The sequence below is a fragment of the Bos grunniens genome, chromosome 5 (assembly GCF_055505025.1).
Source record: "Bos grunniens cultivar Pamir isolate PY7600 chromosome 5, Bosgru_T2T1.0, whole genome shotgun sequence".
Classification (NCBI taxonomy): domain Eukaryota; kingdom Metazoa; phylum Chordata; class Mammalia; order Artiodactyla; family Bovidae; genus Bos; species Bos grunniens.
This window is the reverse complement of record NC_141169.1, coordinates 115,515,874-115,532,902: the sequence shown is the minus strand read 5'-3', so window position 1 is coordinate 115,532,902 and position 17,029 is coordinate 115,515,874. Positions and strand designations below refer to the sequence as shown.

Below are 17,029 nucleotides of genomic sequence, written 5' to 3'. Positions count from 1 at the left end.
CCTCACAGGGCAGGATCAGTCCCTGCCTCACAGAACTCTCCCAATATCAGTCCCATTTTACAGATGAGAAAACTGAGGCTCAGGGAGAAGACATAATATGCTGAAAGCCAGGTGGCTTGGAAGAATGGAGCCACAATCCAAACTCAAGGGGGTCTCTCCAGATCCACATGTTTAAACAGGATCCCACCTGCAGTGGCTTATTCAATCCTCACAACAGCCTACAAAGAAATGTGTGTTGGCCTCACACTGGTTCTTGCCTGGAGAATCCCGGGGACGGGGGAGCCTGGTGGGCTGCCGCCTCTGGGGTCGCTCAGAGTCGGACACGACTGAAGCGACTTAGCAGTTAGCAGCAGCAGCAGATGAATACATTGAGGCCCAAGAGAGTAATCACTTCCTCAGTGCTCCCCAGCAGGCATGTGGCCAGGCAGGATAGGGAAGGCAGTCCTGCCCGCTCCAAAGCCGCATGCTCTCCACTGGCTCTTCTCTCACTTCTGGATTTATAAATCATTTAATTTATAAATAATAAGTAACAATTTTGAGTGCCGACTGGGTGGCTGTTGCTGTCCATGGTGCTGAAGATGCAACATGACTGAGACAAACAGCACAATCCTCGCCTTTGAGGAATGAACCTTCCTAGGAATCAGCAATAAACGAACAAAGAATTAAGTACTAGGTCAGGTGGGGATAACAGATATGGAAAATAATAAAGCCAGGTGAGAGGGACAGGGCACATTGAGATGGGGGCGTGGATCATGTAGGGCCATCAAGAAGGGCTCTCTGGGAAGGTGACCCCTGACAGCCAGGACCTGGGTGACCCCCAGGAAACTACATTCCTACACCAGGTCTCAGTCTCCTCATCTGTAAGGTGGGGATGACATTACTCAGGATCCAGGCTGTTTGTTTCAGAGCAAACAACATGAATGCACCTTTTAAACTGTAAAGTGCTGTCCAGAAAAAAAATCATTGTTCAGCTCTCATACAACCTGTATATGAGGCCTTGTAGCAAAATGTGGCTCTCACATATGAAACATAGAGTGTTGAACCCTCTTGTGTCCTGTCAGCAACTTAAATATGACTTTGTGAATTGGTTCTGATGCTATAAAGTGTTACTTCTGACCACAAATACTAAAACAGACTTGGAAAGGAGGAATCTGCTGATAGAAAGGGCATGGATACTCTGAATATACAAGGTCATCTTAAAAGTGAAAGTGTAGTCACTCAGTCCGACTCTTTGCGACCCCATGGACTGTAGCCTCCCAGGCTCTTCTGTCCATGGAATTTTCCAGGCAAGAATACTGGAGTGGGTAGCCATTCCCTTCTCTAGGGGATCTTCCTGACCCAGGGATGAAACCTGGGTCTCTTGCACTGCAGGCGGATTCTTTACTGTTTGAGCCACTAGGTATTAAAAAAAGAATTTAAAAATTTTTAAAGAGCCTAGGCCTTGGGTTAGAATCTTGATTCCACTTTTATTCACTATACAATCTCGGGCTAGCTCTCCACCTATCCAAGCTCAGTTCTTTCATCCACAGAGACAGTAACAGCAGACTCTTCAAGGGGTTGTCTTGTCCCTACAGTAGCCATTAACCCCCTGTGGTTATTTAATTTAAATTAATTGCAATGAAATGAAACACAAGAGTCAGTTTCTCAGTCACACTAGCCACCATTCAAGTGCTCAATATCCCCAAGAGACAGGTGGCTGCAGTACTGGACAGCTCAGGGTCTGGCTACTCATCAGCTGGGAGCTGGCTAGAAATGCAGAATCTCTAATTGATACCTACAGGGCATTTCATCCAAAACCAGCAGAGGTGACTTTTTTTTCAGGTGCACATGGAACTTCCCCCAGGATAGATCACATCTTGGGTCACAAATCAAGCCTTAGTAAATTTTTAAAAATTGAAATCATTTCAAGCATCTTTTCCGACCACAATGCTAAAGACTAGATATCAGCTATAGGCAAAAACAACAACAACAACAACAAACTACAAACTACAAAAAAACCACAAATATATGGAGGCTAGAAATGCAGGATCTCCAGCCCATCTCAGAACCACCAGACTGAGACTTGCATCTCAACCAGATTTCCCGCCACCTCTCCAGGGAATTCTCATGCACCTAGCATCTGAGCAGGGCCGCCTGGGAGAGGCTGGGGTAGGGGTTGGGGGACACTCCACGAGAAGGGGCAAGCTCTGTAAGCCATGGCAAGGATAACAGGACAGGGCAGTTCCCACACCTTCTTTAACTGATGGTCCTAACCTCCAAACCAAACTAGTCACCGAACCTCTGACAAAGGTTGGGCTGAGTCCAGGTGCAGGGGGCAGGCAGAGGAAGGTGGTGTAGACAGAAAAATAGAGTCTCTCAGACATTTGATAAGTGTGTGCACAGGGGGACGGAATATTTCAATTCTGTGCTGGGCAGGATTTTCTGGCTTGTTGACTATTCCTGTTTTGGAATGAAGTCCAACATGAAAATGACATTTTAAAAAACCCACAGACTGATTTCATATCCAAACACATCTCTCCATGTTTGTAGGGAAAAAAAAAAAGCATACTAGCAAGAGAATCTTGCTTCCCCCAACTCTCTAATGGCCAACCAGCTATTTCTCTTCCAACCAACGATTTCTCCCAATGGTTCCACAGCCCACAACCAGCCCTGATGAGGAAAAATGCAGTTCAGGGCAAAGAAGAAGGTTCACAATGGAAAACCCAGCAAAGCCTCAGAGAACAAGTTGTTTTTAACCCTTCGTCTCTCATTGGCACAATCACCAGTCTGGGAGGAAGGCCTCACCATCCTCCTCTAGATGGATGAGGACCCTCAGATGCAGGGCAGGTGAATCACCGGCTCTCCATCTCACACACCTGGGAGGCGGTTGAGTGTCTCCTCTGGTCACAGGCTACCACTTCACCCAGTTCTGCCTCCTTGACATCATGGCATTTTCTTGTTTATGTTCCTGTTGCATGGGAGTCTTGGCTGTTTTGCTCCCCACCATATCCTGGGCATCTAACAGATGCCTTAGACTAGAGGAGGCCCTTAGTAAATGTACGCTGAATGAATGAAGGAGTACAACCTAATGGCAATAAGAGCTCCAGCCTTGGACTCTTGGACAGCCTGCCCCTTTGAGTTGGAAGGCCTGCACCCCACCCTCCACTTGTCCAAACACTGCCCAGATGCCAAGGTCTCCCTCCTACATGAAGCAACCCCACCTGCCCTACTTGGTCCCCATTCAGCCTCTACGGTCCCCACTGGCCCTGGGGCCCTCCAAGCGCACCCCAGGCCCCATGTCTCCTTGCCAGTCCTTGAAGCTTCCACCAACTCTCTGACTCAGAGCTGCTGCCCCCGCTAATAATGTCCTCCCTGACGTGGACATGGCTGGCTCCCTCCATTCTGGTCTCTGCTCCGGTGCCACTTCATCAGAAGGTGATGTCACACCCTGTCCCCTGATCCCTGATCCTCCCAGCATGTTATAGCCCTGTTTGCCCATGGCCTGTCTTCTGTGTGTTCACTGCTGCATCTTCAGTGCCCAGAATCATACCCTGCACATAAAAAAGGGCTCAGCAAATGTCCACTGAGTAAAGAATCAGGTGCAAATGGGAAAACACACACAGTAATGACGGTGACTGCTGTGAGGTGGTGTTAAAGTAAGACGGCAAACTCCAGACAACAAATATACATAAGACAGTAGTAGGAGCGGGTGTGGTGGGCACATTCCAGCGACCTTCAGGGAAGAGGGGGAGTGTTGATTAATTTTAGACTAAGTTGGATATGCATATTAAACTATTACGAGTAACCATTAAACAAATTGAAAAAGAATGGAGAATTTCCAAACCAGTAGAGGGGAAAAAAAGAAGCTTCCATCAATCCAAACAATAAGCAGAGGAGGGAGACAGAAAGCACAACATGAATGACAGAAATGTTTTATGTCCTAGAAAAAACTAAATAAAGAGTCATTATTTTTTCTATTCACATTATTCAAATCAAAAATCTTTACCAAGGTCCCCCTACACAGAAATGACCAGAACACAGGTCTGATCCTCAAGAGAGTCACAGCTGAAACGGACATCAGACATCGCTACAGGGGATGGACCAATCAGAGGGACTGACACATCTCCTCCACCCAACAATCGCAGCGTTTGCAGATGGACCAATCAGAGGAACTGACACATCTCCTCCACCCAACAATCGCAGCCGTTTGCAGATGCGTCCACCATTTTTCACCTTGGCCACCAGGAAGCTCAGGCTCAGCACAGCAAGCCCACGTGAGCCCCGGGTGTTGATAGTCTAAGCCAGCCCTCTGAACTGCTCTGATTTCTTTGTCTTAATTCTGGCTCTTAATTTATCACCAACACTCTACCATTTTACCATTCTTACTGTTTTTTATAAACCGTCTCAAATCTTTTCACACAAGATGAGATATAAATAAGCAAGCAAAAACCCAAACGAACAACGAAACAACGAAACACAAAAAATAAAACTAAGGAAAAACTTTGAGAGAGCCCACACCTTTCAGAGAAATATATCTGTACCTTATTTAAACATTAAAAAAAAAAAATTTAATATAAGGCAAAGACTTTTAGGATGACAGTCTTAAAAAACCCACAAAACATGTTTGAAATACACACACACACACACACCGCAGTGGGTCTCATTTCATTTCCAAAGCCATTCTGTTGTAAATAGATAATTAGCACTTAAGCACACCTTTCAAGGGGTTTATACATTAACATGAAAATACTATAATTATGGCTGGCCAAAATCGCTTGACTACCACTTAGAATTCTAGATTTTTCATCTTTATTAGAAGTTAATTTTCTTATAGCCCCTGAAACACAGCTTGGCTTTGTGAGAAATTTTTTTTTGATGAAAAATAGAGAAAGTTAATTTTTTGAATGAATACCAAACCTCTGCTCTCCTCGCCCTCCGATTTTTGATCTGAGCATCAGTCTCCCTCTTTCTGGGCGACCACTTGTTTATCAGTCAAGCTGGCCACTGTGCCTACACACAACCAAAATCCCTTGACACCAACCCACTCCCAAACAGAGACAGCCAGAGATGATGTGAGGCCCAGAGTCAAAAAAAATTTTGTTTTAAATATTCAATCTCTAGTCTATGTAGGAATAGCAACCTCCTGTGTCTGGAGGACGTCTGGATCAGGCCTTTTTATCCAGACTAACAAGCAAATGAGCCAGGATCTGCTTTAAGCCTGCTGGGCACATCCACTGATGACCATTATGAACTCTCTAAAAACTGGAGTCGTGTGTATGCGTGCACTTGGTCGCTCAGTCGTGTCTGACTCATGTAACCCCGAGGGCTGTAGCCCACCAGGCTCCTCAGTCCATGAGATTTTCCAGGCAAGAATACTGGAGTGGGTTGCCATTTCCTCCTCCAGGGAGATCTTCCCTACCCAGGGATCGAACTCCAATCTCCCGCACCGCAGGTGGATTCGTTAACCATCTGAGCCACCAGGGAAGCCCACTTGGTGACAAAGACTTGCCCACCTCGTGCCAGGCCTGCCAGGTTCTGTGGACACCTGTTAACCATCCCCCCGGCCCGCCAGCCCGTCTCTCCCAGCAGCCTCTCCTGTTGATCTCATCTCCACGCCGTAGCCGAACCCCCGCCCTGCTCTCTGTCCCTTGGGCCCCCTCCAGGTCCACTCCCAGGTCCCCCTGCCTCTCCTGGGGCCCCAGTGTCCTCCTCCGCCTGCTGTGACCATGCACCACCCAGCAGCCAAAGGAGTCTTTCAAAACACCGAGTCACACCATTCAGTTCAGTTCAGTCGCTCAATTGTGTCGACTCTGCGACCCCATGGGCCGCAGCAAGCCAGGCCTCCCTGTCCATCACCAACTCCCAGAGTTTACTCAAAGTCATGTCCATTGAGTCAGTGATGCCATTCAACCATTTCATCCTCTGTCATCCCCTTCTCCTCCCGCCTTCAATCTTTCCCAGCATCAGGGTCTTTTCAAATGAGTCAGTTTTTCACATCAGGTGGCCAAAGTATTGGAGTTTCAGCTTCAGCGTCAGTCCTTCCAATGAATATTCAGGACTGATTTCCTTTAGGATGGACTGGTTGGATCTCCTTGCTGTCCAAGGGACTCTAAGGCCCCGTGGCATCTTTAACACTTAGGATAAAATTCACACCTTTGCCCCACGCATCAGCAGACCTGGGCCTTCCTCCCTGGCCTCTACCATCTCTGGGCTCAGCCCTGCAGACCTTGCCTGTAAACCAGGCAATTCAGGGCTGGGTCCTCCTCTACTCATGGGACCTCTTTTAGACCATCCTAAACCATCTACTCCGGGAGTTGGTGATGGACAGGGAGGCCTGACATGCTGCAGTCCATGGGGTCGCAAAGAGTCGGACATGACTGAGTGACTGAACTGAACTGAACTGAAACCATCTATATTAAAAAAAAAAAAAAACCCTCCCACCTTGATCACTATCACCTCTCCCTGATCGTCTGATTCATTGATCCAATCACCGAAGTGACCTTGCCTGTTGACTGCATTGTCAGACCATACATGGGTCCCTGGGCCCTCTGGAAGTAGCTACATCGGTTATCACTAAATCTTCAAGACAAGACAGTGAACACAGCGCCACCCCACCCCACCCAAGACCTGGGATGACTGGGACGCGTGTGGACCCCTCCCCTGTTCTCCCGTGGGAGAGATGGACACTCAGCTCACCCACAGCAGGGCTCAGAGGCCAGAAGGAGTTTGGTCCGAGAGGAGACCCAAGCTGGGGCCCAGGGAGGGGCCTCAGTCGACACATGGTCCAAACGTCATATTTTTTGGACATGGACGTGAACATTCAGCAGGAAAAGCGAGGTTAAGGTCAGAGTCAGAAGGAGGGGCCCAGAACCAGACTCCCAGCTCCACTGAAGGGGCTGCGAACCCTGACCTCAGTCCACATGAAGCCTGTCCGCCCGGACCTGCCAGCCCGCTGAGCCGCTTACACCCTGGTACCGCGGCCAGTCCTGGGAAACCCACTGCACCCCACCACCCTGGCCACATTGGGCAGGACAGCAGGATGGCTCCGCCCAAGAAACCCAGAAGGTTTTCAGCCCCACTCGTGGGGTGTGCACACACCGGGCCAGAGCCACCCCGGTCCTGTCTCTCAGGCCTGATGCTCTGATGCCCACTGTGGGGACAGTCCACGGCCCGGGGCAGGTACTGGGCACAAAGAGACAGATGTGAACATGAAGGTCCGAGGCTCTGGGAAGAAGGGAGCCTTTGCATGAGGTGAAAAACAAAAAAACCAATTTTCTCAGGAATAAGACAAAAGCAGCGACTTGCATAAGCCGCTGTGGCCAGAGCTGCGGGGAGTGGGGAGCGGTAACTTGGCCTCGGCCTCACCCCGGGCCGGGGTTGGGTGGGGGGAAAGAAGAGAAGGGCTGAGGGTGGGCAGTGGGTGGGGAGGTCGTCAACTTCCAGCCGCATCTGAAACGGTTGTTCCCGCAAAGACCAGTTCTGCACTCAGGAGGCATCTCCCGCTCCTGCACGGGGACCCTGAGGCCCCCCCGCTCCTTGCCAAAGCCCCTCGGGTCCACCCGCAGCTCCTATCAGGGGCTCTCGTATCTGATGGCACAGAGGCAAAAAGACTGCGTGGAGCCCTTTCTTCCCCAACCACCCCCGGCCCCTGCCCGCGGCCCCGCAGCCTCCCTGCAGCGGCAGATGAGGCAAACACCTAAGAAACCCACCTCGGAACGGCTTCTCTGCTTTCCCTTTCTCTCCCTTCCTCCCTCACAGATTTTAATTAAGGGTTTACTTGCAAAAGACCTAGCTCTGTTTAACTAGATCCTTGGACCCCTTTTATATTGTCTTACACATCGTTTTATGGTAGGGCGCCAGTAAAAAGTTAATTATAACTTCTAAGCTCTCCATTTCCAGGCCCTCATCTTCCTCCCTGCCCAATGCTGCTAAGGGTAGAGTCACTTAATTAAGCGACTCCTGGGTGCTCTACAGACCTTTCAGCAGATGCCCGCCAGCACCCCTCAGGGCCAGGGGGGACTCCGAGGACCTGCACTTGACCCAGCTCAGCCTCGACCCTCAAAGGGCTCACAGGTCCTGCAGGAGGATGGGGAGGCTGGCAGGACGGCCCACTTGGGAGCTCAAAGCAGCTCAGTGGTGGCAGAAGTGAGTGACGAGGACATGGGCAGGACAGACAACAGCAGAGCCCAAATAACAATAGGAGGCCCTGATAACTTCAGAGGGAAGGGAGCTGGGGTTGAGAGGGTCTCAGTGGAGGCCCGTGCCTTACCACATACCCTCTGGGAGTGGATCTACAGTTTGGGAGTTCAGCTTGACACAGAACAAGTCTAAAATCCTGGTGGACAGCCAGGAGGAGGTGTCTTCTGAGTTGACTGAATAATACACCCTCTGGATCTCAAAGAGAGATCTGGTCCGGGGCAGAGTGGGAGGCGTCTGTGAGTCTGGGTGGGAGCAAGATCTGGTTGCGGGGGGAGCTCATTATCATCTGGACAGAAGGCGGTTGAGAAGCTCAGGGTTGGTCCTGAGCGGAGCCACCATCAGTGAGAAGGAGAACCAGAAACAAAAGGAGAGATGGAGAAGGGGGCGCTAGAGAGAGAAGCTGGAGAAGGAGGCCCCAGGGTGGACAGGGAGGTGGAGAGGAGGGGTGATCGGTCACTCTGAGGCCAGTGCTAGGGTGTGAAGCTGGGAGTTCCAGGGGAGAGGAGGGGCTGTGGAGGCTGCAGGCTTCTCCTGGCAGGGGGTGGGGTGCGGAGGAAAACCTGGCACCTGCCAGTCACAGAGAGCGAGCCTTCCAGCATCTCGCGAATCCCCAGTCAGGAACTGACAGTTCTCCAGGGCATGGCTGTCACTCCAATCTGGAAGCAGAAACGGGCCGGTGTTCTTGCCTTGGGGCAGACGCGGGCGGTGTCCAGGCCTCGGGGTCGTCCTGGGCATGGGTGCTCCCGGGCGCTCAGCCTCTGCTCAGCACCCCTGGCTTCCAGAGGGGAGCCCACACACACCCCCGGAATACCTGGCCCTCCCTAGGCCGGGTCCCCAACACCCACTGGCCTCAGTTCCCAGCCTCAATCTGGAGACGCCCCGCTCGGCCTCTGCCCCTGCGAAGACTCTCCCCAAGTCCCATGTTGTGACAGCCACAGCTCACACTCTCTGGTGTCACGGTCCTGCCCTCCTGGAAGCCCCTCTTATGGCTGCTCCCTGCCGCCCCCCATGGCAACCAGCCCTGCCAGGATGCAGGGACCAGCTCACAGCACACCCACCCCGAGTCCATGCCTCTGTCCAGGGCTTCCCCAGGCTGAGGCCCGGTCGGCGCTGGGGGTGAGGCTCGTCCCACCCTCCAGGGGCGGACAGTCTAGGTGGGGCCGACGGGAGGCATGAAGACACAGGGGCCTCCCTCCAAGGGCCACCACCAAGCCCTGAACAGGGAGTCCTGGTGTACGGGGGGCAGAACCGATGTAGCCCAGCAGGGCAGGAGGGGGCCGTGGGGCGTGTAGTTTCACAAGAGCTACATTCGAGCCGGGGTGGGTCAGACTCTGCCAGGTGGACGAGAAACAGCCAGAGGACAAGAATGAGCCAAGGTCCAGGGTGGGGAACTGGAGTCAACCGGTGTGGCCAGAACAAAACGGCTCGGCCAGTGCTGAGGCTGGTTGGTTGGCAGGTGTGTTTGTGGGGTCTCGGATCAGGGAGAAGCAAGCTTTTTATGACAACAGCCGCCACTCCTCAAGGGCTTCTCCCTGAGTCCGCGATGTACTAAGCATATGACTATCACTTCTCCCCAACCCTCTGGGGTAGGTAAATAAATCTTCCCATTTTACAAATGAGGCACAGAGAGGTTGAGCGACTAAGTGAAGGTCACACAGCAAATAAGAGGCTGAAGTAGGGGTGAAGACAGGCCTTCTTGACTGCCAGACGGGAGCGCGTAACCTCCCTGCCGTCCCACCTCCCTGCACAGACACGAGTTACTGGGCCAATCGGCCTGCAGGCTCCAGGCTGCCCGTCCGTCATCACGCGATTCCTGCGGATGAGCATGGGGCTTCCAGCACATTCTTCTCCATCTTCAGTCAACTGTGCTCTTCTTTTCATTCTTTACAGCTGGAAAGCCCATCCTTAGCAATTTTTTAGCTGCTTACTGGGACATTTACAAATCCATCTGGCGGTTCTACTTCATGAATGTATTGGGGATATTAATGGCCCACGGGAAAAGGGATCTGTCAGGGGGCCCTATCACCCCCAACCTAGTGCCCTCTAAAGAACACAGACCCAGACAGAAGCCTGCAAGTGGGCAAAACGCGGACACCCTCACAGCCAGGCTGAGAGCAACCCACCCGACAGCAAATTAGAGACGCGTGAGGGGAGCCGCACGTCTCCCCAGTTAGGCACCTAATCTTCTCTTACAAAAGGGTCTTTATTAATTTTTTAAATCTCCTCCTGTCTGTCTGGAGGTGGCTCCTACAATATGATTGTAGGTATTCTCCATGAGATCAATGAGCAGAGAAGAAGCTGGTTATGAATTTCAGATCAGCAGCTTTCTCACTCAGGAGGAGGAAGGGCTGGGCCCGTGGGTCTGAGAGGCAGGCAGGGCCCTGCTGGCTGGGGAAGGGACTCCAGGTGACCTCCTGAGTAGCTGGATGATGCCAGGACTGACCTGGGCCCAGCACCGTCCCCACCCCCATCCTGGGATACGCCACGCATCAGACTCCAGAGAGGCCAACGTTTCTTTAAAAGCAATGGACTTTAGTGTTGTCTTCAATTAAAGCTACGAGAATAATACATGCTCCCTACAGAAAAATCAGAGGGATAAAAGAAACAGAGAACCACAAAGAAGAAAATAAAAATCCCCCACAGTCCCAGACATCACTTCTGGAACATTCCAGAGCCTTGGCCCTCACTGGCCTTGAGGCCTCCATTCTGCCTCTGCAGTCCAGGCCTTTTTAAAGGTCACTGCCTTTTGCAAACCCTCCCGAAGAGCCCAGCTCACCTAGAATCAACCCCAAACTCCTGCCGCTGGCCCACGGGGCGTAGCTGCAGTGGTGGAAACCCTCCTGCCGCCTGCCCGCGGGGCCTCTGCAGCCGCTGTGCCCCTGCCTGGAATGTTCCTCCTGCAGGGCTCACTGTCACCTTCATGCCTCACCCAAGGCCACCTCTTCAGGGAGGCCTTCCATGGCTGCTTCAAGGAGCTCTCCGTCAGCATCATCCAGGGCCAGCGCTCCACAGACCTCATCATGAGAATGGTCCTCTTGCTGTTTCCGGTGGGTCCACCCGTCCGCGGCATCCCCATCATCAAACGCAGTGGCCTCTCCTCACTCCTACCATCACCCACTGCACACTTACCCCATGTTCTCAGAGAGGTGCACTGACGGAGGAATGAAGAGCCCCTGCAGTCTTTCCTACGCGCGCGTGTGTGTGTGTAAGAACCGCCTGCATAGATGAGGTTCTAGGTCAACATTTCTCGGAAACTCAACATACTTTGACACACAAATCATCTACCGCTTCTCCTTGCAATTCAGCATGCAGGCTCGGGTCAAATCCCCCAGCCCTCCATGGGACCAACCCATGACCCCTACCTCTACCCCAAGGGGAGCCCCGATCTGGCCAACGCCACCTCCTGGGCTTTGGCCATCTGCACAGCCTTTTACAGATTATAACACTTGAGCATTTCCTCCAGCCCAATAGAGCCTTAAAACAACTCACCTCCGAAGAGGCAGACAGGATAAGGGAAGCCTGACCTCCTCCCCATTTAAAATGAGGTCAGAGAGGCTCAGAGAGGTCACCTGACTGCTGCGGTCACCTGGGAGGAAGCTGACCCTGGACATCTGGCCCCAAAAGGCACATCTTTATTTCAAAACAGAGAAGTTTCACCACAAAAACAAGAGAGGTGATACAGAGGAGACGATGAGAGCTTGGCTCCAGAGTCCAACTGCCTAGGTTTGAATCCCAGCTCTGCCACTTGCTGGCTGTGTGACCTCGGGCAAGTTACTTCACTCCTCTGAGCCTTGGTTTCTCCTCTGTTAAATGGGGATGATAATAGCTCCTGCCTCATCCCCTGACCAAGCGAATCAAATGATTTAAAAATATACATAAAGGGCACCCAGCACACGTGAAGAGTCGATAAACACGAGCTCTTTATAAAACCACACCTCCTGAGTCCATCTCTCCACCATGATCACCAACCACATCCCTGGGCACGTGAGCCACAAGCCCTCAGAGGGGAGTCCCTTTGCCCAGCAGGCACGCTCCCGAGAAGCCGGCTGCAGTTGGATGCTCAAAACAGTTCCTACTGATGCTCACATGCAAATCATCCCCTCCCTCCCCTCCCCCCCCCCCCCCCCCCCCCCCCGGCCCATTCAGTCACTCCTCAGCCTCAAGCCCCGCCCAGTCCACTTGAGTGACAAGCACTGACATCTGCAAACTCTTCAAGGCTGCCAAGGGGAGAAGCCCCTTTTGTAAAAGGAAGACCCCTCTGCAAGTTCACCCTTCCCACCTGCCACGATCAGGCAAATAAATCAATCCAACGCCAAGTGCAAATTACCAAGAAAGCCCCCTCCCCCGCAAATTCCCACAGCACCTAGTTCTGACTTCTACTAAGAGGCAGGTAGAGAGATTTTCCTAAAATGGCCATCTCACCAGGCAGGCCTCCCAGGCCCCTGGCTTCCACTCGGCTTCAGAGTCTCTGGGAGGCCTCACGCCCCTTTTCAGGCTCACTGCCTTCATGTTCCCCCAGACCCCCTCCCTCCAGCCCAGACACATAACGCCACCTCTCACATGTCCCACGAAGGCTCTGGCCTCAGCTACCCCTTTCCCCGCACAAACTCCCCGATTTTTCAGGCCAAACCCAGCCCAGCGACAGCTTGTCCCTGAAACCTCCCATCCAGGGGGAGGCCACCCTCAGCACCTGCACTGAGAGCTCACGGCCCCCGGTCACCAGCCCTGGCCACCAGCCCCCCGCCCCGGCCACCCACCCGCCATGGTACATGCAACTGTTGGCTTCATTACTCATTCAGCATGGAGAGGAACACGTTTGGGCCAGGGGTACATCAGAAACAGTCCCCACCTTTGGGAACCTCAGGGCGGGGCCGGGGGCCAACGTCGCCTTTGGTCAGATAAGGATCCAGACAGCGCCCATGCCAAACAGCTGCTCCTCACATCCAACTGGGCAGCAGCGGTAAGGAGCCTACCAAGTGGGCCTGGCAGAGCACGTGCCCAGCCACCAGCGACTCCTGCTCTCTGCTGGGGACGTGGACTCTCGGTTCAGCCTCACGTCTCTTTGAGACCCTAGAGCAGGGGGCTAAGAAAGCAGCCTCGGGACTGCCCTGGTGGGCCAGTGGTTAAGAATCTGCCTTGCCATGCAGGGGACACAGGTTAGATTTCCTGATCGGGGAAACCAGGATCCCACATGCCATAGGACAAATAAGCCCAAACACCGCAACTAACCGAAGAGGGGTGAGGCTTCCCAGGGACTAAGACCTGATGCAGCCAAAATCCAGTAAATAAATACTCAAGAGAAAGCCATCTCCGCGAGGGCCCCCTTCCTAGGACCTGGCAAAGGGAGATGCACTGAGGCAGACTCACCTCCTGGAGGAGCGCTCCCCACCCCATCCCAGCCTTCACAGGTTTCAGCCCAAACAGGGGCCTCAATTAGAATTTCCCATTTGAAAGATCAATATTGAAAGCTCCAAGCCTGCCAAGAGGAGGGAAAGGCCTTGCTTGTAAATATTTGTCTCGACTGGCAAAGCCGGGCCTCTCTCGCTGCAGCTACCCGCCTCGCTCCTGGCCCTCTGCTCGTGGAGCTCCCAGCCAACTGCACAGCGGGATGCCCCTGGGGAGGCGCGGGGGACCGTCTGGCGGCCACGAGGGGCTGCGAGGGGAGGTGGGCCGGCCCCGGCCCCACGCCTCCGAGACAGCAGGCCTGCGCACCGGGGCCGTCCAGCAGTCCCCACTGGGGCCGTGGCGGGGAGAGTCGCCGTGAGGTTTCTCTGGATTCCAAGCAAGCAGCTTTTCCCAGGAGGGCACCCCATATTTATGTCTTTCTTATTTTGGAAGAAAACAAAACCAGAGACAAAACCCTGGGGGTTGTGTTGCGAATCACGGCCCACCATCTCCCACAGCATGGGATGGCACTCGCATTGCTGCCTGTACCAACAGCTGTCCACGGAGGAGCCCACACCGGAACCCCTGGGCTCCTGCTGGGGCCACGGAGGCCAGGAGGGTCCTCTCATTTGGGCAGCGGTCGAGGGTGGCGGGTGTCTGAGCCGGTCTGACCAGCTGAGCACCTGCCTTGGTATCACTGTTCCCAGAGAGTCATTCATTTGTTCACCCAGTCAGCCACTGACTCACCCATTCATTCATTCATTCATTCAGTTAGTTATTGGGACTTACCTGGACCAGGTACTGGGGGCTGGACACGCAACCAGACAAAAATGAACCTGGGTTTGCGGAAGGGAGTCTCCCAGGCCGAAAAATATCCCACAAATAGAAAGTCACAGCACAGACACGTGCTGGGGCAGGAGACCTCCCAGGTGTGACGAGATAGTCAGAGGGCTGAGGCCTGGTCCCGGAGGTCAGGGGCTTCCCTGGGGAGGTGGACAGGTGACAGAGGCCGGGGAGGGGCCAGGCAGAGCAGGGAGGAGGGGCGGCGGCAGGGGTCTGGCCCGAGTCTGGCCGCTCCCAGGCGCCACCCCTTCTGGCACCTACCCAGCCACTCGTTGAATTTCTTCACCTCGCTCGGGAGCCCCAGCTCCGTGAAGTCCCCGGCGTGGATCAGCACGTCGCCGTAGGGCATCTGGATGGGGTCCGTCCTTGAGTGGGTGTCAGACACGCAGACAAAGCGGGTGTAGCCGGGCGGCTTGGGGGCGTCATGAGGCACCGGGTCCACCCTGGGGAGAGAGGGGACCGTGGGGTCCAGGGGCCAAAGCGTTGGGAGCCTACAGCGCACGTCCCATCCAGATCGGATCACGTGTGGTCCAGATCACATCCACCCGCATTCAAACCCTGACCCTCCGCTCACCAATCTGGCAGAAGATTTCCCCCTGAGCCTCAGTTTCCCCTCCGTAACACAGGAACCCCCAGGTGTTGTGTGAGGGTTAAAGGAGGTGATGAGTGGAAAGAGCTGACAGGTACAGCCCAGCACGTGGGCCTACGTGCACCTGTGTGATGACCACAATTGACCTGCTGTTTGATAAGCAGTGCCTCTCAACCATTTTTTTTTTTCCATCATCAGCCTCTAAGGGACCTGATGCTTTTTCTACTCACTCCTCTTGTGAAATTTTAACACCACAGATACTCTGTATATCTGTTCATTTACGATGTGTGTATCTGCACTTTATAATAAGAGTAAGATTTTGTTCACCCCCAAAAATCCAGGTTTCACCCCCTTGGGGGGTTGCTGTCGGCCCCATGGAGGATGCATGGACTGAGGTCCTCATCCAGTTGGAAGAACTGACTCTGCAGGGCCGTGCAGAGAGAGCATCCAGGGAGAGCCATGTGTGCAGGGCAGGATTTCATGGGAACTTGCAAGATAAAGGCACGAAAGGCAAACAGCAATTTTCCAAACCTATGAGCTGGTCTGATCATGTTGAGAACGAGGGCTTTCCAGGGTCCTGCAGGAAAACAGCTCTGGATTTAGAAGACCCAGATCTGCTGATCGTTGCTAACATATAACCTCAAGAAAATGCCTGGCCTTGGTTTGCTCACCTGTATAATGGAGCTCCGTCCCTCACTAGGCAACGACACAGAACATTTAAAAGCTGTGGCTGTGTAACTGTAAGCTCTCGGTCCCCGGGAGGCCCTGGAAGCCCTCTTGTCTTGCATGTGAGGATACTGAGCCGGTGGCCCGGGTGTCCCAGGGAACAAATGCAGACCGTGGGAAACAACCCCAGCTCCCTGCTCCCAGTTCGCGTACTCCCCGAGAACCCCAGCTCTTGCCTCCTCAGCTGACTGGTTCTGCCAGGCTCAAAACGCTGAAAAACAGCACAATGACATTTCAACGAGCTGCTCTCTCCAAATGAGTATGCCGCTCGAGGAGCTGTGTTTAAATCTAATTATGCGGCAAACCAAAAGCAGTACCATATCAGTTACATAAATACTTTTAAAGACATCTTTCTAATTATCCTTTTTTTTTCAGACAATATACTTCGAATAAATTTAATTAACACCTTACGAGAGACGTGGGTTCAGCATGCTAATGTGCAGAGAGCACGAGGAAGCTCCATCCGCCCGGCGGCAGCCGCAGCCCCGTGCCAGCATCACCCCGTCACCCGGCCTCCGGGGAAGAGACTTCCAGGGCCCTTTGCTGGGGGTGGTTAAGTCAAGCGAGGACCCCCAGCGGGTCAGAGTTAGGTCCGATCGCGGAAAAGGAAGAATTTCTGAGTCTGATGATGTCCAACAGGAGGGTTCTTGGAGTCCTTTCTCTTCTCTCCATTCTTTCCTTCCGTCCTTCATTCATTCAACAAAACACACCCTGAACGCCTACTCGGTACCAGTTATGAGCTCAGAGCTGGAGAAGTGAATGAACCAGGCCAGGTCCCAGACTGATGGTGGAGACGAGACTTGGCCAGCTAGTAACAATAAAGCCACAAGGTCGCATGGGGCAGCAGAGGGCCTGGGGGCCAGAGAAGGCCCTAGTCTGGCCTGGGGCCCCCTGAACTTGCCAGGAGGAGGTGATGCCTCAACCAGTGGAGAAGCGCAAATCTCCCTCCCAGGAATTCCTGCCACTCCTCTGTCCTCTGGGTCGCTCCCCGCCACCACCCACCATATGACAGACAAGTCTTGCAGGTAAGAGGCCTGGGAATCCACCTGTCTGCCCCTAACACAGCTGATATTGGAGCAAGGCAGCCAGTCACTACTGGGCTATTGGCCTGGCCCAGTAATTAACATGAGTGAGTCAATCAAACTCATCCATTCATTCATTGGCCTCACATACACCAAGGTTGTAAAGATGCCACAAGGCGGCTGAGACCAAGTCCAAGAGACAAAGAAGGGGGACACAGGGAGTGAGACATCATCCCCAGAGCCACCTCGGGCCCCAGCAACCCCTCGTCCTGTGCGTCCCTCCGTA

The 17,029-nt window shown here is 53.3% G+C and overlaps 1 protein-coding gene across 1 annotated transcript in view; it reads right to left on the bottom strand.

Moving 5' to 3' along the window:
* MPPED1 (metallophosphoesterase domain containing 1) overlaps positions 1–17,029 on the bottom strand; it is a 68,195-nt gene that overhangs the window by 43,677 nt on the left and 7,489 nt on the right. The window contains exon 2 of the mRNA XM_086403188.1: positions 14,668–14,849. Coding sequence (XP_086259314.1) covers positions 14,668–14,849 — 182 coding nt within the window. The remainder of the gene's footprint in view (positions 1–14,667; positions 14,850–17,029) is intronic.